This window comes from Dermacentor variabilis, chromosome 1 (assembly GCF_050947875.1).
Source record: "Dermacentor variabilis isolate Ectoservices chromosome 1, ASM5094787v1, whole genome shotgun sequence".
In the NCBI taxonomy this organism is placed as follows: Eukaryota; Metazoa; Arthropoda; class Arachnida; order Ixodida; family Ixodidae; genus Dermacentor; species Dermacentor variabilis.
This window is the reverse complement of record NC_134568.1, coordinates 264,355,351-264,380,272: the sequence shown is the minus strand read 5'-3', so window position 1 is coordinate 264,380,272 and position 24,922 is coordinate 264,355,351. Positions and strand designations below refer to the sequence as shown.

Sequence of the window (24,922 nt, the reverse complement as noted above, 5' to 3'; positions counted from 1 at the left end):
GCAGTGCAGACCTTAGCAGCTTGCCAAAAGGGACTTCCATTGGTGGAAGTGCACACCCACCATTGAGAGGAGAGTTCGGTCACGCAATGCAACATTTGGTTCCCTGCAAGACCACACAATGGTCTTGCCTTCCGTGCTTTCCAGACAATAGAACTCTTCGATTTCGCTTGCAGTATTGTGGAAGTTTTGTCATGTTCAGACCTAATTTCTGTCTTCATGAGTCAGTGGGGGCACAGGTATTTTATGCAGCATCACATTAACGAGGTAGTGTTTACAGGAGTGTCAGTGATGGTGGCTTGCTCGGTATGCTGCTGCGTGCCCAACTGCGCCAGTATGTGCTTAAAAAGCCGGTGAGCACTGAAGCGTTATAGAGGAGCGTGGTAGTTTAAACCAGAATGCTATAACATATTCTTTACACCGAATTGTCATGGAGGTAGCAGGACCTTTAGACCCCCAAGCAATGTGGCAAGCTTGAAATTGGGAGCGAAAGCGCCTAACCCACACCACAGCTAACGCTTGAACATTCGCGTTCCATACTTGTAACCATTGTGTGAAGTTTAGAAAATGTTCTCTTTATTTTGCAGCATAAAAATGTTTCAAGTTTGTTATAAGTTGTTTTGCTATCTTGCATTGAGCAGTGCTCAGCTGAAGCATATAGGATTTTTATAACTGGCAGTTCATCACGGGGCATACGAATTTGATTTTATTAAGTCAGGCATTGCTTTGCTTTTCGTTGAGTTCATATCATTGAAAATATCATTTTAGTGCATGCCAATACAGGTCCTGTAGCAGCATTTGTACTGCATGTCTTCTGTGGCATTGTTTTGCAATCGTGGCACGTGGCGTGCTTGAATTCCAAACAGTCTTCTTTTCCACACTGCATGCATGTCCACTGCATATGTTTGCCATATGTTTGCTTGAATAGTGCATCCATCATGAAATATCTCACTTGCTTGATGCATTGTGAAATGTGCCCCTCCTTTGTTTTTTAGTAGCTATCCTTACCCACCATGTGGCTCAAACCTGTTTTTGCTGCTTTTTGCAAGCTTTTGCTACATTTTGCTTGCTGTCAATTCATATCTGGTCCCCCTTTGAGCTTATAGTCGAATGATCATGTCAATGTTTGTTGGGCCTGTGCATGTTTTGCACTTTTCTTATGGTCATCCAAGCTTCCAATGTTTCGATGATATTGATTATACTTGTTATTGAACTTGCTTGGCTAGCATACGAGTGGCGTGGCATATACTAGTTGGTCTGTCAAAAAAAATAAGGTGCTGTCTGAACAGAGCTATGTTTAGTGGCTTCACTTTCATAATTCATTTTCTTCCTATCTTAGCACATCACCCCTTTTGACTCTGATGGGTTCCGGCAACGGATGATGCGTCAGGCCTCAGTCTCCGACTTTGTGTCAAGTTCTCCGGTTTCCTCCACACCACCGCGTTCTGATGTGTTGGAGATGGATGACCCAGGTGTTGCCTGAAGATTATTTCTAATGTGGAATGAAAGCACCTTGTGTTTTTACCATTTAAAAATATATCTAGGTCATAACACTCATTCTAAATGACCTAACAAAAGTTTGTAATATGCTCCTTTTGCTGTGATTTTCTTGGGCATGATTTGTTCCTCAAGGCACTATGTGTAGATCATGCGCTGGGAGGATTACGTAGTCTGGACACAGCTGATAACAGTGAAAACTTTTTTATGGAGTAACTGACAAAATGTATAAGAATTTTTAATCAGGACAACTTCAATGTTTTCACCAGTGACCTGTGATGCTCTCACTATTATCTTTTTTCACTATCACATGCTCAAGTGCAGGTGCATGCATTGTGTGCTTTGATGTGTTAATAGCAAAGCTTAATTATTTGTTGCCTGAGTTTTCTCTATGAAATAGCGTTCTTGATAAAAGTGTTGTTTAATTCACATGTTTTACAAAAGTCAAGTTCTGTGGTGTTAGAGGGAAGGGATGGTGTCACGGTGACATCAGAATAGAGCACAACAATTACATTAGCACATTATTTCATTACACATGCTAACAGGCCGCTTTTAATGCAGGAAGCTGAGAAGTTCAGTAAAAGTTAGCAATTGTGAAAGCAGGCATAAAAATAAATATGAACATGAGATGAAAAGGTATTAGTTGCAGTCATTTTTATGTAAGGCAAACAGGTTGTTACTTCAAGGATTGAATGAGCACAAGTGGTCTTTGTCGGAACACTGTGCAGCCTTCTCTCATACTGCTGCATGTGTAGTTGCACATTTGAAAATAGTAGAAGTTATGTTCAGATGCAGGAATGAAAATGTGTGTCTTATGGTTAAGGTGCATTATAGCAGTGCTGATTGTAGTAGCACGTGTGTGCCAGCTAGCCTTTGGGTTTCTTCTACAAAGAATTGGAATGCCTGAACCGCTATGTTCAGGATAAACATGTGTGTCCATAGTTGACAGGTTGGCGCTGCTGTTGCCAGCGCATGCGCACATAGTTTTGGTTCTTTCATTTGTGCGACATTTCAAGGGATATTCACCTTTTTTTTTGTTGCCCTTTTCATCTCTTGTGTCTGTGATTTTTTACACCTGCTTTTCACAGTCATGAATGCTACTTATATGTGTCCACCCTCAAATCATGTTTTGGCAGCTGAGCCTGAAAGCACAAGTCAGCATAACACTCCTGCACCATGCCCAAGAACTGTAAAAATGCCATGGTTGGCAGCAAAGGAAACTTAAAACTGTGCATTATGTTTTCCATGATGTGTCATCTGAAAGAAAATATTTTCCCTCCCTCCGTGCGTGCCGCCTTGCTCCCAGTAATCAGATACGAGCTAAATATTACTGCTGCTTTACCCTTGTTTTTTATTACACATACTAAAACCCATCATTGAAAGGCCTTAACTTGGCTAAAGGCAGCAAGTACTTTGACAGCCTGTATCTAACATGAAACTAGTAAACAATAATGGTCACGGCATTTGCATATTTTAGCGTGGTACAAATATTAAATTTATTTTACAAAATATACAATTGAATTCAAAGAGTGCAACAGCTTCTCCCAACTTTGTGAGCAGTAAACTAAGTCACCAACTGAAAATTCACACTCAGCAGGGACCGTCCAAAAGCCGGAATAAATGTGAGAATATAATCACTAGAAAGTAAGCGTCTTTATTTTATGCATGGCCAAAAAAAGCTAGTCAGTGCATTGTTACATGCACATACACTTGGTCTTCGTTAGTCCACATATGGACTTGGTAAGTCCATATTTCAACATTGCCATGTCGTCACAACAGGTAGACTATTAGTCCATGCTTCGACCATTGTTGTGTTGTAACTGCAGATCGACAAAAGTACAGTCACCACATGGACAGAATCTCCATCCCCTGGCAATTTAAAAAGAGGTACACTGCACTCCCGTAGCCAAAGATTGCTAGCTTTTCACAACAGTCACTGTCCAGCACTTTGCTCATTGCTGCTCACAACTGTGCAGACATAGAGGGTAGAATTGGCATCGTTTGAGGCTGCTTGATGATTCGTGCGACAAAACTGCATAATAGTGATCAGAGGAGTCGCCCAGGACTGTGTTGCTGTTTAACATGAAAGAACATACATTGGATGCTTGGAACTTTGCCCAACAAATTGCCAATGCAGCCTTTACATTTGAGTGGCTTGGCTTGGCACATGGTTCGTGCTAAGTTGGTGACCACTGAATTGAAAAGGCTTCACTCAATTACAAGGACATTCCAGCGACTGTGCCGGCAACTTGCATACACAAAAATATAGCTCTTTCTGCTAAACTCCGTGGCTGAATGAGCCAACAGTCGTGCAGGCAGAATCCATATTATCGAATGGCATGCTGTAAGGTGCCTGAATTTTCGGTTGTCCTTATGTATTAGGTCGATGGGGTCAGTGGCGGTGCCACAAAGCTGTCCAGCGACTGCAGTTACATTTACAATGAATCTTATATCCTTGCTTGCAAAATGCCTGCATGATTTCCATGCACCAAATAGGGCCTCTTAAAGGCATCTCCTTAGTGTACCCATGTTTCCAGAAGTCTTTGCTTGATGACAGCTTGTGTTCCTGCTTTGAGGTAATAGAAAGCTCAAAATTTTAATTCTTAGTTTTCAGAATGTTTGTGTTGAATTTTGTTTGATTGGTTTACTTATGGCGTGGGCACTTTTCTGTGTTGAACACCTTCTGATGCACAGGTTCATCGTTCATCGTGTGAAGACTGACACCAAGAGAGAAATGTTGACCATGGCTGCTGAAGCTGAATGCCCAGGACAGGGCTGATCATTGTTCCAAAACAGCTTATTACCAAAGGTCTTAACAAAGTTATATATTCAGAAAGGTTTGCTCTTCACAGTTGCAATTTCAGGTTGTGGTTATGTTCTAATGATGGTTTATGTTCTGCAAAAGGCTGCTTTGCTTTACAGTGACTGGAAGAAATGTATCGTGTTTGAATTTAATAGCATCAGACATGTAGTGTTGACCTAAATGCAAACAACTTAATAAACCTTAAATCAGCTGAAAGACTTTATTTTGATAAATTGTTCCTTCATCTGTTGCATTAGCTTTCTGTCTGTCTTGATGTCATTTACAATTATGTTGATTGATTGTACTTGTGTACAAGACTGCTGATCTAAATGTGTGCTTTTTTTGTGTATGGTGTGTTTTTCTACATCTCTTGAAATTACTTTTTGGGATTGTGTGTCACTATTTATTTTATGTGGGCATTTAAAAGCTGTAATAGCTTTAAAAGAAGCCTTTACATCTCCCATTCATTCTTGAGAACAATTGTATAGAAAAGTAGGATTTACAAACAAAAAAAAGAGCAAAAAATAAAACTCGCACTATAGTGACGAGCAGCAAAATCTTTTTCCTCCTGAAACAAGGCAGCATGACATAAAGAAAAAAAAAGGTTGATGAGAAATTAAAGGCAAATACCAGCACAAAGTGAAGTAAAGCTAGGACAGATAAGCTCCTTATGTCCTTTTTGGTGAATGGTAAATGGTTGGTTCTAAAATAATCCACATGCATTGGTTAAGCGACTCTCTTCCCGATTGTCACATTGTAAAGAAATTGATTGTTTGGCAAATGTGGCACTGCATGACTAAATTGCAGCCTGTTGTCTTTTGCAATGCGCTGGTGGGTTTTGAAGTGTCACTGATGCAGCACCCTGTTCACCTAACAGATGATGACTTGCAAAAAAGGCAGGGATATCTAATAATAGCAGTTGGAATGTATGTTTTGTGTCCAGCTTAATGTGTTTGGCTGGGCTTGACTGTCCACATTCTGGAAGTGTGTGCTAAGCTCAACTGGGGCACTGAAATCAAGATGGATGTCCATTGTAGCAGCTGCAGATAGTATTTTTCCTCTTACCTTACTCCTGCTGTTTTGTTGAAAGGAGGTGCTCAGAAAATGTGCATTGTGGTACCCAGCTTCAATTAGCTGTTGGACCTTCACCTCAATGTTTACAGGTATCTCCTAAGGGTAAGAGTTGTCAACTTTCTGGGCAAAGATGTCTGGATCTCCAACTTAGGAGTAAGTAGGAAAAATGACACTAAGGGCTTGTATGTGCATAATGTATCATACTTGCTAAGAATTGTTTTCAGTGCTCCACATAAGCTAGTGCCTTAGGCATGAAAGTGGATCGTCAAGTGCCTCGTTGACAAAACACCATGCAGTCCATTATTGACAAGATTCATGAGCTTGTCAGCACAATGGAATTTGAAACTGGCAAGAATTTGAAATCGCACTGTAGCACTTGCAAGTGCAATGCATTCTTCTTTTAAGGTAGCAGTCAAATTATTCTCAATGTGCACAAGAAATATTGGAGCATTTGTAATACACGAAAAAAAAACATTTTTGAAGTATACTGTCATTTGCATTACTAAAGTTCATTTGCCTTTCTTCCCAGAAATTATCTTGTACTGTTGTTTGTACTGCTTTTCTTCACGATGCAAAATCAACTTGCCCAGTGTTTTATGCTCTTTAGTTGCAGCACTGCCGAGCCGTCATTGCCAGTGTTTAATGTTATTCAGTGCCTTCAAATTGAAGGGTCAGTAACTTTATAAAATATGCTATGCTAGCTATGCAAATGCTGCTTGCATGAGTGATTCATGGGCATTGGCAGACAATTTTCATGAAGTAAGCTAAACATATACACAACTAAAAGATTGTTTTAATTTTGCAACTACAATATATGTTTACATTAAAAACATATATCATATTTTTGAAATTATGTATTGCTATTTATTTTATGCAGACATCTAAGCTGGACTAGCTTTAAAAGAAGCCTTTACACCTTCCATTCATTCTTGAGGACAATCATATTTGAAGACAACTCCGTTTTGTTTGTTCTAGATGGTTTGTATTTGAAAAGGAATATTCATCATCAAATTTTATACTCTGTACACTAATCACATTCAGAAACAGTAGTTTGAGAAACCCTCAATTTAACATGGATTTCTCGTAGCGTACCACTCTCGAAATCTGGCAGAGCTTATAATAGCTGTGCTCCTTTTTTCGTCTGGCAAAACAAGACGATTCAGCTTTCTCCAGCAATCAACTATGAACATGAGAGGTTTGTCTTTGTCTCAAGGCTTCTACTTCTGAATGTGAAATTGGAAAGTTTTAGCTTCAGGGATGCAAGCCACACCCGAGCATTAGGGGACGCACACCACAGGGCATATAAAAGAAAGCAAAGTGAGCACAAAAGAGCACGAAGCAACCCCAATTGAGTTTGCGCCTGCCAACCTGGGTGTGGTTTGCGTCCCCAAATCTGATTCCCTGTTAACGTACCAATTATGAAACTTGCTGACCATTTCAAAACTAAAAAAAAAATTACCTTATCTTTGAATGATATTGTTAAGTTTTTAATATATACTGTAATTGCAAAATTTCAAAGTTGTAAAAAATCTGTATTTGTGGACTCTAACTTGCAAGAAGTGTGTCTGCCAAAATGCATTAACTATTTGTACAATCAACGTTTGTCAGCTAGCCTAGCACTTTTATTAAATTACTGACACTTTTAACTTAAACACACTGTATAACTTCTTGTCATAGCTGTGAGAAAATGCAGCAAATGTACCAGTTGGTTGTGCTGGACAGGGTTCAGCATGGTTCAGCAGCTTTAGCTGTGTGGACAAAACACTGAGTTACAATTTGTTTTTCACTTGCAACTTTTGGTTATTACAGTTTTCAGGTGCTGCTTTATATTTGTTTTGAAAGTTCCTGCAGGGTCCAGTGAATGTTCTATGTTCATATTTTCTAGTTCCTCCTGAACCAGTTTTGGAGTTCAAAAATCGCAGTCGTGAATGCTGGGCCAACTATATGAAAGCTACAAACATTTTTAAAAATTGCTGTGAACACTGGCTATACCTTTTTTTTGTTGAATGGGTGCTTTTGTTCATTGCCTCTGCCTTTTTTGTTGAATTGGTGCTTTTGTTCATTGCCTTTAATTCACATAGCTAGATTGCTGATTTGGTTTTAGATTGTATATGTGAATTTTACTCTTAAGTGGACTTTCTTGTCTCTAGTTTAACATTGTATTTAAACTTGGTGGCCATTTTTATGGTATTCATGCTCCTGATGCACAACTATATTGTGAGTGATATGAAGACTGGTGAATTTTGTAGCCATGGTGCATATTTGTAGCCACCAGTACCGTGGTTCATGTAATGATGTCTGGTTATGGCTGCGGCTGTAGTCTTCCGGGAACAGGAACAAATAAATTGTGTTCATTCTTAAGTTCTGTTTTTCATCTGCATTTCTCCTCTTTCATGATGCTGCTGCCTCAAGAATCCTGCATTTTAAAGGAATCCTGAAACACTTTTTGAACACAGTAAGAAAACATTGTTGATCTGTTAGCAATGCTTTTGTGAACATGTGAGCCAAATATTATTGCAATGCGAGCAGCAGGGAAAATTACAATCTCGTGTCAAGACTCAAAGGAAGTGAAAATCACTTCTTGCTTCCACAATGTCGTCATGCGGTGTTGTTGCAAGCAGTTGGATGCTCAACAGCTGTTGCCCAATTTTGTGATTGCGAAAACATTCACAGTGACACAATTGTGACTCATTTGACTTAAATAAATGAAAAAATATGTATGTCTGTGATCTCTAAAAAAATATTTTATAGTCGCACTGCCGGTCTAAAAGGACAGTTGCGTCTGCTGTGCGTCGGCTCTGCAATGAAAAGCGCAGTGTAGATACTGCGGCCGCCACCTGCCTTCTCATGCTTAACCTTTGGGCGGGGCGATGGGGTGCATTGCTCCCTTGTGCCCCCTTGCCTTCTCCTCTGTGCAGCTTCAATTGGCTAGTGTAAATAAAATAGAAAGGCGCTCATCAGTTCAATAATTTACGTCTAGCTTGTGCTTGAAGGAAGTATTCAAAAAATTTTCCAGCAGGAGATTTGTGAGGCGACATAATCTAACAGTGATGTTGTACAATTAGAAAAAATTCAAGAGGCACTTGGTTATCCCTACGTGGATAAATGCGAAAGCATTGCGACCACTGCACGAAGCTTAGGCATTTTGCCAGAATGCAAAGTCGTGGGTTCGACTCCCACCAAAGGTCGAGGGATCCACTCCCAACAGAGGGTGTGGGTTCGAGTGCCTTAACTCTACCTTAATTCACTGTGCCGTAGTTAACTTCACCTTAACACCAAAGGTCGAAGGTTCGACTCTCATCAAAGGACGCGGGTTGCACTGCCTGAACTATACCTTAATTAACCAAAGGTCAAGGGTTCATAGCCTTTCTTGGACCATTGTTTGGTCATACCGGCAATGCCGAATTTTCCGCCTCATGTGCCATTTAATACTTTCACATTAACACATTAAACATGTTTCAGTGCCTTTAATGAATTCACTTCATACATTGTCTGTTATTCACTTGTCATTTAGTTTACAACCCCTCCTGCTTGGGACACAACATTGGCCTGCAGTATGTGTAAATAAGTAATAATGGAAGGCACCCATGCTGGCTGTTGCATATGCAAATGTTAATCAGCTCACCGGAAGTTTGCACCTGTTGGGTCTTGCAGATAAGTTGAATTTGGTGCTTCAGTCCCTTTTCCCCTACCCCTCTATTTTTTCTTTGTTAATTATAGTCCGGACATGAATCATTACTGAGGCGCTGGATGAATTTAGCCAGGACCTGCCTGAAGTACCGGACAACAATCAGCACTTTTTAATTGAATGACTGTCTACTGAATCGTTTTGAACTTTCCTTGCTTTAGTTTATGCATTAAAATTATGTATTTATAAATTTGTTACCTGAGCACATATGTGAAGTCTGCGCGACTCTTGGCCAGTCCCCGTGAGTGGGTATGCGCCAGACAAATCAAGGTCATCATCATCATGAAATCGGGCAGTCGAAGTATTCAGTCTCTATTCCCCAACCCCTCTTTCTTTCCTTTTTAATTATATTCGGAACATGATTGAATCATTACTATGAGGCGCTGGAGGAATCTTGCCCCAAGTACCGGACATTGTTCTACAGCACATTTGTGAGCCGGCAACGTACGAAGAGCTGTGTGCAGTTGTAAAAGATGAGTGATCCAAGGGCGTCCGCAGAACTTTTTGCAGACACCCAATTGGATGCCGACGTTCAACCCAGCAACGGGTGCCTAAAAGCTGTGCTCTAATACTGCGAGCACGTATGTGAAGGTATCACGTACGCTGCTATTAGCTAAATTTCCCCGTGACCCAAGAAAAGTCTGCGTTTGAGATATTTTATACTTTGAAGAAATAGACCGTATTTTAAGTGCACTGTGTCAAGTTGTATGTTCTTTAGCTTATTTAACTCTTTCGTTACTGCGAGAAAATGGTCGGTTTTTATAGGTCTCGAAAAAATATTCGCCACTACAAAAACTATTCTACCACACACTGCAGCATGGCATATTGTGCATGATGAAATGCTATTTCCAAAACCATACGTTGCCAAAAAAAATTATTAGGTATAACAAAAAATCTAGAATGCACCATTTGTGCTGCCAATTGATAAAAACAATAAAAAGCATGATATCTACAATAACATTATTATCAAAGGAAATTCAGAATACACATTTCAAAGCTAAATAACCCAGGAATAGTGTCTGAAAAAATGGATGCACAGTACACCGCCGTTCTTGGGAAACATTAAAGAAACTAAGACCGGTTCATCGCTCATGCCATGCGGTGAAGCCGTTCCTAGATTTTGTATAGCATGGATGCATTCCGCGCTTTTCCCACAAAACGTCTCGTTTTTGTTCAACTTTGCGGCCCTCGTGACACATTTTGCAGTACCGCCTCTTCGGCATCTTCTCGGGATGGTCCAACGAACGCACTTCACCAGTTCGTCTATAAGAGTCGTGCACCTCTTCAAGGACCGATGATTCTCGGCGTAGCTAGGCAACTACAAGAATATGCATCCAAGCATATCTGTTTGCATTTTTGCAGATTGTCTATATAACCTCTGCAGAGTAGAAGAGTTGAAAGAAGTCCCACGTAGTTGTAAACTGTCTTGCGCTGGTCCGCATATAGTGCTGGACCGAGATGTGCTACGGGCGGCCTTCTTGGCGTGAACGGAAGTTTATTTGCTGCCAATGGCAGCACATCATAGCCAAGCGAAGTATGCACCCTGAAGATAATCAGTGGAGCTCTTAGGTCGTGCAAAAAGACCGGCAGATAGGCGCGCACAAGGAAGGAGACCGCTCAAGCCCGTAAAGGATCGAAACTCGCCGTCGAACAGCTGCGGGTCTCCCATGCTGACTCGAAACATCGTCGCCATCAGAGCTTAAATCTGCTTTGCTGTCATCTTCGGAATCATAACTCGAGTCCTCATCACTAAGTTGAAGCGCGGGTGCAGCACAGTTTCGAGCACGACGCTTTTCTCGCCACGCAGCTGCTAGCCGCGCGGGACGACAACGTGGAAGCGACTTTCGATAACTGCGCAGTGAAGCCGGCAGCGCCCCTTGCTCTTGGAAACTCTTGCAAACTGGTTGAAATTGCCGGGTCCACATGTTGGACATGCGGCGCACCTTCAGAAATGCACTTTGGCGGAATAAAACGACTCGGGACTCCAAACCAAAGCTCACTATAGTGAACCAACTGGCGTCATTTTCGGTTAATTATCACCGCTCAGCACTGCCGGACGGCAAAGCCGGCTATATAATTTAAACTGATACTGAAAGTGCAGTGCCTGTACTAACTACTGGATGTCCTTAAGTTAATAAGAAATGGCACCAACATGTCGAAATCGGCGATCTAAAGCATCGATCACCGGTGATCTATTTGAATAGGCGTGGTAACGAAAGCGAAAGAGTTAAGAGCATTACGAATAATTATTGAAGCCTCATGATTACACGTGATATATATATATATATATATATATATATATATATATATATATATATATATATATATATATATATATATATATATATATATTGCACATCGTCCACATTACTTTCATACACTCTAAGAACAGTTTACACCCTTTGGCTTGCCCCTTCTGCCACACAAAAGTAATCGTCATCTGCCTTTATGCGTTTCCTTTCTTTATCGCTGCGAGCCCAGAACTTTCCAGTAACGAATGGCACGCGCGTTATCAGCACAGAACAGTTTACACCCTTTGGAGTGCCCCTTCTGATAACGCGCGTGCCGTTCGTCACTGGAAAGTTCCGGGTTTGCAGCGATAAAGAAAGGAAGCGCATCAAGGCAGATGACGATTATTTTTGTGTGGCAGAAGGGGCAATCCAAAGGGTGTAAACTGTTCTTAGAGTGTAATCAATGCCTATATACAGCAGCGCTTGTCCTGTATTTCTCATGGTTCATTTTTATGTGCGCTGCCCAAGAATGGATATTAGGCTTACGTGGTGACTCCACTGAAGGAGGCAACTTCATTGCTTCATTATGTTTGGTAACTATAAGGATAAGGCAATTGGTAATGTGCGGATAAAATTTAAAATAGATGGGTAATATTGGCTTTCGCAGTAAATTATTTATGCAAGCACACTATAGAGTGCTATGAGCATGTCGCAAAAATTGAGCACGCTGCCCTGGCAGAACAATAAAAGGCATCAGGCCAAATTTAGTGAGAATTGGTGGTACGACATGGAAACTCTCTGCAAAGTTCAATGTGGTCGGATCAAACACCGCCTTTGTTAAAAATTTCCTTTTCAGGTGTTCGAGCATGTGATATGGACGCAATCAGCTATGCTTCTCACACTCTAAAAAGTAAGGGAGTGCCGGGCACTCTCATTGAGGGAGTAGCTGCTTGTCCCATATTTCACTCTCTTTTCGAGAGTAGATCGACCCTCTTTGAGAGAGAGTAGGTCAACTCCTCCTGACAGAGTTTTGTTACTCCACCGCAAGGGATTCCTAGTACTCTTCCGCAGAGTGATAATACTCTTCCCACAGGGAGTGCTAGTACTCTTCTGCAGAGTGCTAATACTCTCCCCGCAGGGTTGATAGTACACCGCCAGACCGAGTACTTCTACTCCCCCAAACAGAGTGCTTGTACTCCTTCAGAACAGAGTGCTAGTACTCTTCCCAATACCCTCTTAGCCAAGTCCTGGTCACGCATGCAGGCAGGAAATCAGATCAAATTAGGGCCGCTGATATACTGTTCCGTAGGCGGCTCCTCAGAGACACTGGCCCGATTCCAAGCGGCCTTCAGAATAGGCGTGAGCAAAGTTATGCAGGATTTTAAAGTCATTTTTTCCTGGCTATTTGCTGCCTACCGTGAGGCGTGACTGCTATGAAGCGGCCTATGCGTATGCGTCACGAACGCCACTGAGGAGAAAAAAAAAGCGAATTCACTTAATCTGCAAATATCTTCGCAAATTTCACAATCAGGAGTCACACAATCTAATTAGAATACAATTGTCAAGGGAATCACATACTTATCAAGAATCACAATGCTCTATACATCATGTGAATTCGAACCCGCGTACACTCGCATTTGTACACTTCAAAACACACATCATAACCATTACACCACAGCGCCGCTCCGCCCAGTCGTGTTCCTTTAGAGGTTATATATATACCAAACGTATTTGATGAATCGGCTGCGGTGGGTGGGGTTTCTCTGCAGTGTGCTGTGCTGTTGTGTACTGGAATACGTGTGCGTTTGCATCATTTCCATTCCTTGCTACGACTAACGAAGGAAGACAACGTAGACGACAACGTGAGAACTATTCACGGCTTGTCGTCACCGCAGGAAAATAACAAATGTGCCGTTCAGCTCATGATCGAGTGCTTCTCCAGTCCATGTTCTCAAAATACGCAGATACAAAGTATTGCGCCAACCATCCACGTATGTGAATTTAATTCGCGCGTATACTGGTGAGCAACTGCGACGCCAGTACCAGGCATTTCGACGTGCCTCACGCTGCCGTGTAGGCGTTCTTTTCAAGTGCATTAGTTTGGAGTTTGGTTCAGTCCGCTGTGAGCTGTTGTCCTGCATTAGCAGCGGATCGTTAGCGTTTTGAAGCGCATGCATTCCAGCATTTGGAGACTGCTTATGCCGATAGCCGCGTCAAATGCATTGGCACGCATGTTTAAATGACTAATGTGTCCACTTGTTACGCGTGCACTGCTCGTATCCTGTGGCAGTGCTCGTTCTAAAAGCTTCGAAGACCATCTACAGTCATGCGTGTGTTCAATTTATATATGCACAGGATGGACTTGCCGGCTAGCTGGTTGAGCATTTTAGAAGAAACAGCGCAACACAAGGACGACGCAAAAACATGCCACACCACGAAGCGCTGGTGTGGTTGATGCTTTTTTTCGTCCTTGTGTTTGCGCTGCTTCTTCTTCCACGATACACGCATACCACAGGTACGCGAAAGTTTAGGAGCATAAGTGGTTAACTCTGTTTTCCCCGTTTTCTCTCAGTGTCAATGTCACAGTGCGTTGCCCGGAATTGTGCACGCTTACCCCCATATGCAGAAATGCATCATAACTTGAAGCCCATGCTTGACTTGATCTAAACGACGCAAGTCGTGAACGCACCAAAAGAAAGGCAGTGAGCGTCTTCGGGGACGTTCGCACCAGGCGTCGTTTATATCAAGTCAAGCATGAGCTTTGTATTAAGATACATTTCTGAATACGGGGGCTAGACATCTGCTTCTTCCAGAAAATGTCGAAGAAACGCCCGCCAAAAACAGGCACATTCGTAAGCTTAACTAGGCATTACGAAGCTCCATAGAAAAAAAGAAGAGTGGTATTAAAAGCTTTCAGTATTTTTCTTTACTCCAATATAGTTGCGCTCTCGTGGCTTCACTGTACAGAGATAGTGCAGCGTTAGCTAGAAAGCATGAATTTCCTAACTCCATGCCAAAATAAGCTTGTAAAATTATTTAGGTGCTAGAATCCAGGGTTTGTAGCGATCCTTGAAAATCCTTTATTTCTAAAATGCCATTTTTCAAGGCATTGAAAACCCTTGAATTTTTAGAAGTATTGGAAAGTCCTTAAACTTGTACACTTGGCTAGACTTAGCAGACATTGCCAAGCGCTTTTTTTCCCTTCTGTGACACTCTTTCGCATGTCACAGAAAATTGTCTCTGGAGGTAATAGAAGGAAAGCGACATCCTTAAAGTTGAAATTACAAAGGAGCTGCAGATACCAGTTTTAAGCACATGTAACCGGCGACAAATGTGCTTGGAGGAGCAGAAGCAGGAAGCTCAACAGTTGAGGCATTCGAAGAGAAGCCGTGAAGAGTAAATTGAGAGCGACAGACACAATAAAAAGAAATTAGAAATGACTATTGCTTATTTGATGGTGAAAAAAGCTGAGGCAACAGATGACATCACATACACTGTCAAACCAAACAGTATTCAAAAACTGCAAATGTTGCAGGTCCAAGTAGTTAATTGTGCTATTGCAGAAAAACTTTGAGCGCTTTCTTGAAATGCTTCCTTGTGTGCGTTTAGTGGTGGGCAGTGAAAGGCAAATTAGCAGTCTTTCAAATGTTTGAAATCACTGAAATGCGATTTGTTTTGTTTTCTTTTGTTTGCATTAAAGTTAACGGTGTTCTTGAACAAGTTATTGTCTGTCCAAACTACTACACACATTGCACGAGGTCCTTGAAGTTACTGTGTCGGGGCCTCGAAAGTCCTTGAAAACCATTGAATTTTTTTCTTCAATATTGCTACGAACCCAGTAGAACAACTGTCATGGAGTAAAAACCTTGGCTGAACAGGGGCTTATATGCAGAGCACAGGAAGACTAGAAATGCAGTAGTAGGCATGGAGGGCCCTGAAAAAAATGTGCCACATCCGCTCGTCTGCCTTATGTTTCTGCACCGACTGTCGCATTTTTAATAGAAGTGCACTTTCTGTTCTACTCCAATAAACGCAACATTACGAACTCCAGTGTGGGGCAGTCCTTCAGCCAGTGCAGAACTTTTTCTGTACATCCGAGTCAGCTCTGTCATTTTTCCAGCATTGTAGTACAAGATTTGTTAAACTGGTTTAGCAGAATATGAGCAGTATACTCTTAAATTAGCTGTTTATTTGTATGCACAAGTTCAGGTCCTCAGTTTGGTTGCATGACAAATTGCCATACCTCAATAGATACAAGAAACAATTTTATTACAGTTTAATAAAATCCAAACAGTAATAATCACAACAATATAATGACATACATTTCTTTTGGTACGTATACAGCCCATGTCTTAGCAGTGTATAAATTCAACTATACACCGGAAGTACTGTGTCCTGACCACTATTATTCACATGTGTAAAACCATCACAGCAATTCAACAAATATCACAGTAATTAGTGACATACACTTTGTAACTGCTTTACATGAGCATAATGTATACAAATGGTCCCTGTGTACCTACATATGACTAGTGCCACCCGAGTACTATTACTCACAGGTGTAAAACCAACAAAGCAGTTCTTTAAAAAATATCACAGCGCTTAGTGACGTACATGCTGTAACTCCCTTGTAGAAACTTAATACAAACACGTGAGGACACAGAAAGCTAGCAGTGGGCATACATGGGAATACCACCGCCTCAATACTAATTCACAAGTGTAAAACCAACCAAGCAGTTCTTTAAAGAATATCACAATGCTTAGTGACATACATTTTCTAACTAGCTTATATAAGCTTTATACAAACATGAGAACATACACAAAGCTAGCGGTGCACCCGCATAGAAGTGCGGCCATCTGAACACGATTATTTGCAAGTGTAAGCTCAACAGAACAGTTTGTTATAGTTGTAACTGCCTTATACAAGCTTAGTGCAAGCACAAGAATGCAGAAAAATATAAATTAAAAACTTGCTCTATGCATACACAAACAGATCAACACAAATGGCAAAAACCGCTTTGAAGACAAATGTGACTCTGGCAAAGCGCAGTGCTGTGCCGGTTGAAATTGCCACCCACAAAAGTATTGAGCAATGCTTAAACCACAGGCAATAAAGTGCTGAAAGACTGCGTCTCTAACGTAACTATTTTAATTCAAATTTCTTGAATATAGGGCTCGCTTGCAGATAAGGCATCTGATCCAACTGACCTGATTTTACACCTGCTACATGCATACAATGCACTCAGATATAACTGGTAATAATAATTATAAAAGGCATTTCAAAACTTGATAGTATGATGAAGATGCATGACTAGAAAAGTTCTGTCCCCCTCGTACTTGTTAAAAAGGTGCAAGTACGACATGTTCTTTTTTTCCTCAATTTTTGCATTGATGGACAGCCGGGAACCTCGAACCGACACAAAAAAAAATATACTGCTATGTTAATAGTGTTATGAATAATTTTTTGTGAAAGCTTTTTTACAGACAAGTTGCAGTCTCGTTTCTGGAGGTTGAGCTGTATCTTGCAAAATAACTTGAAAAGTGGTCACATGGGATCATGACACTATATCATAATGTTAGTTTCAGTTGACTCTCTTGCCCTACAAGTTGCTGCTCACTGTGGCCAGTGATGCAACAGCAGTGTCTGTGTGATTTTCATCACACTTCTGTCCTATGCCATTCTTACCAGAGTTGGCGGCACATAGATACCCAAATTTCGATAGTGTTGCTTTCTCAGGTGGTTGCTTTTGATTTGCTCAATATCAGTTGGCACTTCAGCTCCCATCAAACTTCTTTTTTACCTCTTCAACAACAACAACATCAACAACAATCTTATGACACCTGTGTTGTCCTTCTAGTTGCCTACAAAGACCAGTCAATCTAGCAACAACACTGACAGTCTCTACTATCTTGTAATGGGGGAGAGGTGTGTCCCACCATGTGTTCCACATTGTTGTCACTATGTGGGCTGGCTGGGGAGGCAACAACTGTAATATGTTTGCATTTGCATATATTAAAGTGATGCTTGTACTGTGTTATAACACCTAACTTAGTCTTGTACTTGCTCCACAATAACACTGGCTCACAGTCGTGGTGAAAAGCTTTTGTATGTTGAGCAAATGAGTTGTATCCACTACAAAAAAAGTCAGTGATAGCACACATGTTGCTCTACCAGGCCTGGTGTGGTTCCTTCTGACACTGCTGCTGATGCTGACGCGCTGCTGCTTGCCTCGTACACTGTTGCAGCTGCAGTAGACATGGCAGTCTGTGTATCTATTGCTGCCGTGTCATCTGTCATGGTAACTTCCAAGTGGTATCGGGCTCACTTCTGCAACAGAGATGTTGTTTGCCCCTTGAGGGCTCTCATGATCAGGGCCAATAATTTCGTAGGCATTGTCTCCTGCATCGAAGAACCAATAAGAACAGCATGAATTAATAAACATAGCTCTAAAGAGTACGGACATCAAGACTTAACCACAAGCTTTGCACATAAGTGACCGGGCTTAATGAATAATACTTGCAGGAGGAGTTACACAATTGTTTGTGTATATTACAGTAAAGCCTCATCAGAAGATATTCAAGAGGCACGGGAAACATGTCTCTCGAAACCAAAAATTTTGAGACACTGAGGAGCCAGACTAGATCACTTTATTATGCATCATCACTAAAGTATGTTTTGATATATCTGAAGGAATAAATGCTCAGGGTGCCTTAAAGGGCCCCTAAACCACTTCTCGACATTTTTTGAACATTTCAAGTAAACACGCGTATCGAAATCAGAATGCCGTCACGATCGACGAAGCCAAATGCCAGAGTGCGTAGCACTGCCGGAGCACCACAATATGAAGAAAATGACCCCGTGCGCCTCTCTGGACCTATCCTGCACCCCCCAGTTTGTCCTGACGTCACCAGGCTGTCCCTGATGATGTCACCAGTTTCCGGTGCTGTCGATTGGTCGAACGAAAGTGTACGACTGCCGGCAAGGCCTGCAAGCAAATACACACACTCCTTCTTCCTCGTCGCGTTGCGTGCGATGCTATTGTGGGCAGCCAATGGGGGCAAAGAACAGAAACGCCAACAGAAGGGTCTCCCTATGAGGCTCTTCAACACGAGTCACCATACAGTTCCGTTGTATTAGCGCCACCCCTCGCAGGACGACGGGCCAGTGCGGCAGCAACAGAGCTCATTGGTGTTGGCCTGTCCCGTAACATTTGGAGGTGTACTAGGCAAGGAAAAGACGATACTGTCCATATGGCGTGTACCAGATGAAAGAGTAAAATGAGTGGGGACTACTTTTCGATAATCAAACACACGTAGCTCCACTATTACTGCACCGTTTCGAAAAATTCTCGTGGCTACCTGTTCATTGCCTTATTGTGTAGAACTGCAACACCGCAACTAAATTTCAACCTCGGTGGTTTAGGGGCCCTTTAAAGAAGACATTCACAGCTTTTTAGTGACTATAGATTGTGTTAGCTTCCTTCCCAACTTCTGGAATTTAAACGCTTCACTTTGCAAGCCTTGTTGCTCGCAGTACCTTTGAGGTGCTCTTAGACGCTCGTCAGCTTCAACTGCCGACACTTTCTGCCCTGCACTGTCCTCGTTGCCCTCCTTTTCTGGTTCATGCTAAAAGAGACATGCGCGATTGACTTGTGTAAGGATTGCGTGATCTTTACGCCCTTCGGAGCACACAAGGTGCACAAAGTGAATGTGTCTGGGTTGTGTCCCTTCGAAGTAGTGAATACTTAAAAAGTCATCCTTGGTAACAAAGGTGTCTCTTGTATACAGTATTGTTAACGTGGCAAACATCGGAAAACCAACCAAACCATTTTCAGATGTCTCTTACAACCAAGTGCATCTTGTAATGAGATTCTTCTGTGCTGAATATTTTTCAACTATGGATCATCTGCATGTACATATAGTCACAAAGACATGTTGTGTGGAATGGAGAATCGGGAAACAGTTCGTACTCTTACTTTTTGTCCCTAACATAAGCAGCTCATAACAATATGATAAAAAAGCAGGCAATGAGGGTAGAATGGAACATAATCCTTCAGCTCTAAACAGTTTTTTGGGCCCACATCATTCCCCCATATGACATAAGGAAACAACATGATTGCAGTAATGGCTGCATGTGATCTGAGTTGATTGAAACAAACTATACGTAAGGTTGTCCTGTATGTAATTTTATCAGAGTGCTTTTTAGATGTCCTGCTGGTGATCCTGGCTGCGCGATGCTTCTCATGCTTTTTGGCACGATTCCTTTTTTTCCACTCCACTTTTTTTTTTCAGATTATCTCCCCTTTCCCTTCCCCCTTGTGTAAAATAGCACACTTGAAGTATCAAATCTGTTGAACTAACGTGTGTATCAAACCTGTTAACATGTGTGCTTCTCTGTGGTCTGTGTTGTATTTTTGCGCTGCACAATTCAATTCAAGATGAAAGATGGAACGTCCCTGCCTTTAGTTTAATTGTGTGTGTGTGTGTGTGTGTCTCTCTCATGTTTTGAAATATATGTACATTCAGGAATGCCTGCATGCCTTTCTCTCCTGCTCCAGTGACGAAAAGGAGAGCCTGTTTATGTACCATAGTAAAAAATTCAAAGGCTTTCGCTGTGCCCATTACATCCCTTATCATATGGATCTGTCACAATACAGAGTAGCAGTGGTCCATAATACTAGCCCATCCCAACATAATTATAAATTAACACATACCGACATGCTGCGAAACAGCTGTTGCAAAGCCGCTGGTGAAGGCAATTTCCGCAGCAGTGCAGTGGTACAGCCGAGTTCCACCTGTATAGTGACAAATCCATATGCGTGTTAGCAACTCAGTAGTTGCTGATGGTTTCATAAGCTTTACACTACACAATAAAGTAATCTAGACAACTTTGTTGGAACAAATGCACATAATTAGGACACCACTTAAACACTAACACGATTAATTGCCCCCAATCTCTCACTCACTAAGGGATAATACTACTGAAACATCGGTGGAGAGCTCAGATTAACACAGCCCATAAAGGACAAGCGTTCTTTGAGGAAAACAGCTATAACATCGGTTAGTTTTCTTGACCATTTTATGTGGTAGCTTTGATTTAAATGTCATGCAGTACTATAAAATACGAAGTGCCGCATTTCTACCAGCAGAAGGCGTCGTCAGGCTCATGGTACAACAGATTTTTGCACCGTTTGTCAGTGAGCCGACACATACAAAGAAAACCGAATTCACACATACACATACAGTGTCAAGTACACTTCTCCTACTGAAAACGCAGCCACCAGTTCCAATGCTGCTGAAAGGAAAGGTTATATAAAATGCGAGACTGCATGGAACTGCCACTTATGACTGTAAATGTATGGTCTGCTGATTGCAGAGGTAGTCACATGCTATTTCTAGTCTCCTTTAGAAGCATTACTAAATAAATTAAAATCTATTCATAAGTCACGAATTTCATGCATCCACAGTTTGGCTAAATAACCTGTGAGAAAAAGACATGTTTACCTGGAATAGCAACCTTTTTTCCTGCTGCAAAACTTTCCTTCGAATTAATGAAATAACTTTACAGCGTCATAATGCGTTTCTCGCAACTACTTGCTGGCAGTGGCGAGTTAGTGTTTATATCCGACTCATTGGGCGACAATACTGCCAAACACAAATGCTTCACAAACACAAGAACACGTCCCTCGCAGAGAATAGCAACCATATATGCCTCTGTGAGACATGATCGCACCTTTGTGGTCAAAATGTACATTAGAACGACATCACCATCTCATTAAAAAAAAAAGCCTCCGTACAAGGCAGCCGCCAACTGCATAATGTGAAATTGCAACTGATGTCGACTTACTGGTGGCCTGTGTTTGAGTCACTTTTGGCAGTTGACTGGGTGCTGAGAAATGCACATTCTGGGTTGTCCCTGCAAAACATACAGGGTTATGTCAAATGTTGAAAATATATATATGCCGGCATTTCATCAGTCGCAAAACAAACGAGTAAACTAATAAAGAACTGTAATGTAAACAGAGTACACATCATAAGATAGGCTGTCAAGTGTTAATGCATTACGCAAAAAACCTAATGCATAGGAAAGACTATATGTATACACACGAAGCTGACACAATTTAATTCGCTCTAGGTTTTTCCGTGCAGTATATTCAAATTATTATGTCTCGTGGTTAGAGCAAAATTAGTGTAAATTACGAACTAAATTATCTACCCTGGAAACTTTTCTTCAATATGCACCTGTGCGCGCTTCGAACGAGTAGCGTTGTAAAATTTACGTACATGGCATTTAACATAGTTGCTGAACACGGATTTCCTTTGCCCTGTGTCGTGTACAGTGAGCTACATATATCTGCCCCCCCCCCCTTTTGTACTAGCCATACTGCGTGCCACTGCACCTATACGCACGTCAATAAACCTCACGACACAGAAATAAAAAAAAGCACCAATCACCCATGCCTGCATGTTGTAGTGGGCCTAACCTAACCAAGCATGGACTGTTGCTTTTTATAGTAAACACAGGCATCGTGCTCATTGCAAGTATGTATCATGTCGCTAAGCAAATATGCAATTTCATTGTATCACTATTTTTTATCACATGGATATATTTGTTGAGAGGCAAGACAAAAAGCAGTCACTTCTCAGAACTAATCAGCTTTCTTAAAACACATTTTTAACTTTTCAATGACACTTGCTGCTATGTGTTTGTCTCCAGAGAGCATACTTGATTTGACTTTCCAATCAGAGACATTACATAAATATACCATGTTAAGATGACTGCCTGGAGCACGTGAGAATTTTCATCTTCGTGTAACATACTGTATCTTGATTTTGTTGACATTTGGTCAAATGGTACACCCGATATACCCACATACTAGTTTTCTTGTCCAAATAACATGCCAATGTATTTTGATTTTTTGGCATTGGCTCCTCTGCACTACGTGAAGTCGCGCTGCACTGGCTCTTTCACATCCTCGTGTCCTTGCAGCTGCCTTCTTGCGTTATATAAAGCGGGTGCCTGAAAAATATCGTATGCAAAAGTCAACACAAGGGCATGGTGCAAAACAACAAGACAGTCAAGGCCATGGCAATAAAAAGTCTTAGCTCTTAGTCTTCCTAGTGAAATGCATGCAAAACATCCAAATGACTGCAACAGTCAACTGCTAAACTAACTTCAATTTTTAGATTTAAGCAAAAAAACAAATAAACCACAGTTCATCCTTGTTTTTCATGAATGTTAGAATACTCCTGCTAATGAATAGAATATTGGTCATTTTCAGACGTCATAGGTCTGTCATGAGTCTGGTGTATCGCAAACACCACTTGTGACACATCCTAAGCAAGTGCCCAGTGTGCCCCCCCTCCCCCGCACCATCCCTGGTTGTGCCACTGCTGAAGCCATAATTTGAGGATTATAGCTGCAAACATGATGCTCAGTAGGGATGAAAATATTGTCCTTCAGCTCAATGGATATATGGATGTGCCTATAAAAAAGGGCAACAAGGCTTTTTATGGCAAGCTTACCCACATTTCAATACTAACAAGTTCACTGCGGCCTGCATCTAAGCTTACTAAAAGGCATGAACTTATTTTCATGCATGAGGTGCGCAGTGGAGTTCATTTTTGACAGACCCGACTACTGCTGCAGTTTGAAATCTAGCATTTTAGATTCTTGTAGGCATGTAAAAGTTGCAGTTAAACCGCAGTTATTAGTTTATTACACCAACCTATTGTTCTGTGTACGACAGACTGGTAACACGGAATTAAAGCAACATTTTATTTTGATATTTTATTTCTCTACTAAAAATATTCAAGCGATAAACACATCTTGATCTGCCATGCTATAGCAAAATGCACACATTACGCTTGTAACCCCCAGAGGAAGGCTGATTTAGCTGTTCATATGACATAACTCTGACACGCCAACTCATATTAGCAAATGCACAGGCATGTCCAAAACAATAAGCGTATGCAAAGCGCCCCTGCAATTGTAATTCCACACAGCAGCCGTTATATTCGATGCCGATGCGTAACTAGCTGCTTGACAATTCACCGAGTTCGTAGACATAAGCATCCTTTCAGTTTCGCACCGTGCACGAAAACCGCAACAGGAGACAAAACCAGACCTATAATCACACCATTTCAACATGAGCAAAAACAGTTCAGTCTTAGGGATAAACACTGTGAGAGCGATTTAGTGCGCGACGGCGACGAGCGACGGCTTCGAGCGACAAAACGGGCCGTCGCTTGAACAGATGGCTCGGTTCTGGAAATCTAGAAATCGTCGCTCGTCGCCCAGAAGTGCTATGAGCGACTAGCCAATAGCGCGAAGCCGGAACTGGATGTACATACATCGCTCAAATACTACCGATTGTCGCGCGGAACGAGCAAATGATTCAATTTTTATACGTGCAAGGATAAGAACGTACTGCAAGACCTCCGGAAATATTTTATGCTACTTTTTATAGTAAAATACATCAACGTAAATTACTAAAGCACGCGTCACGCGTGACTGCAGCCCTCATGCCGGCAACACCGGGGAGGCGTCGCTCAAAATCGTCGCTCGCACGGAGTACGACTTGTAGGCGACGAGCGAACGCGACAGCCATCTCCGTCGCGTCGCTTGTAGCTGCCGCGCGCAAGATCGCTTATATGGGGTTTATACTTTTTTCAGCATAAAACATGGATTCCTCATGCGTTTTCAGCAAGTTCAAGATAACGCGCCCAACTGACCTCTTGCAGCATGCAGCTGAATGCCTGCGGCAAAGTTTCTAACTAGCACTAGTGCTGCACGTAACTTCGCAGATTCCCCCTGCGCGAGACACCGTCAAGCGCGCGGTTTATTTATAAAAAAAAAAGCATCCTGCCAGCAAAATGACGCCTTCTGTTATGTGATTCCTTAGTTCAACAGCGTTCCGTACACAGTAGACTGCCAAACTGAATAAATTCAAACACACAAAACGCACGCTAATCACGCTCCGCATAGGCTCGGAATCACGGGCTGGTGAACCAACCATTTTAAGCGTCCTCTCGCCTGGCGTCTTATTGAACATACCATAGTTCTGGCAGCGTTTGCGATTTTTAAAGCTCTTACGGACAACGGCAAAGTGATAAAATCACATGCAGTTATCGCGACGACTGGCTTTTTAGATTGACATCGAGAGACAGCGCGCACGCCTAGTCCTTTGTCAATCGCGTCGGCTAAGCGCAGCGACGACTTCCTGGCGATAGCATGACATATACGGAGAATGTGCACCTAAGTTAGAATTCACTTACCGTGGAGGATTTGTTGTTATATCCAAGGCATGACGAACGACTGTCGTGTTTTCGTGGCGACGCGAGATGGCTAACACACAATCTCCCTCGGCTGGCCTTTGCTCGCTGGACGGGTCACCTTTCTCCGGTGCTGTGTTGTTCCGCGATCTTGAGCGCGCGCGCGCGCGGTGGAGCCACTCCGAGGGAAAAAGTAGAGCGCTCGCTACGCGTTCCTTTGAACTGCGGCGGCCTGTTCTCTTAGAAGCAAAACGATGTGGTCTTTGCTCAGCGTGCATGAATGATACATTGCCATGTTCGGGGCCAGCCACCTACAGTTGAAGCAGAAGATTACGCTACGTTTTGTTTTCTATTGCC

General features: G+C 42.0%; 2 protein-coding genes across 9 annotated transcripts in view; one reads left to right on the top strand and one right to left on the bottom strand.

Annotated features, from left to right (window-relative positions):
• LOC142563869 (eukaryotic translation initiation factor 4E-binding protein Mextli-like) overlaps positions 1-7,732 on the top strand; it is a 96,286-nt gene extending 88,554 nt beyond the window's left edge. For 6 of the 7 annotated variants that reach the window (XM_075674587.1, XM_075674551.1, XM_075674578.1 and 3 more), the window contains 2 exons: positions 1,337-1,469; positions 4,189-7,732. In XM_075674587.1, coding sequence (XP_075530702.1) covers positions 1,337-1,469; positions 4,189-4,208 — 153 coding nt within the window. In that variant the 3' untranslated portion in view covers positions 4,209-7,732. The remainder of the gene's footprint in view (positions 1-1,336; positions 1,470-4,188) is intronic. The other variant, XM_075674596.1, reaches the window with a different exon arrangement.
• A 7,802-nt stretch (positions 7,733-15,534) lies between these two features.
• Positions 15,535-24,665, bottom strand: LOC142563856 (uncharacterized). 2 transcript variants are annotated; one of them, XM_075674528.1, is made up of 5 exons: positions 24,569-24,665; positions 22,168-22,310; positions 21,138-21,206; positions 20,005-20,085; positions 15,535-17,690 (listed from the first exon to the last, which is right to left on the bottom strand). In XM_075674528.1, exons 2-5 carry the CDS (start codon positions 22,214-22,216, stop codon positions 17,578-17,580), a joined length of 312 nt encoding a protein of 103 aa, XP_075530643.1. In that variant the 5' UTR covers positions 22,217-22,310; positions 24,569-24,665; the 3' UTR covers positions 15,535-17,577. The 2 variants fall into 2 exon arrangements, with proteins under 2 accessions (XP_075530643.1, XP_075530651.1); XM_075674536.1 differs by lacking the exon at positions 24,569-24,665 and having other exon boundaries at positions 22,168-24,032.
• Positions 24,666-24,922: the final 257 nt, after the last annotated feature.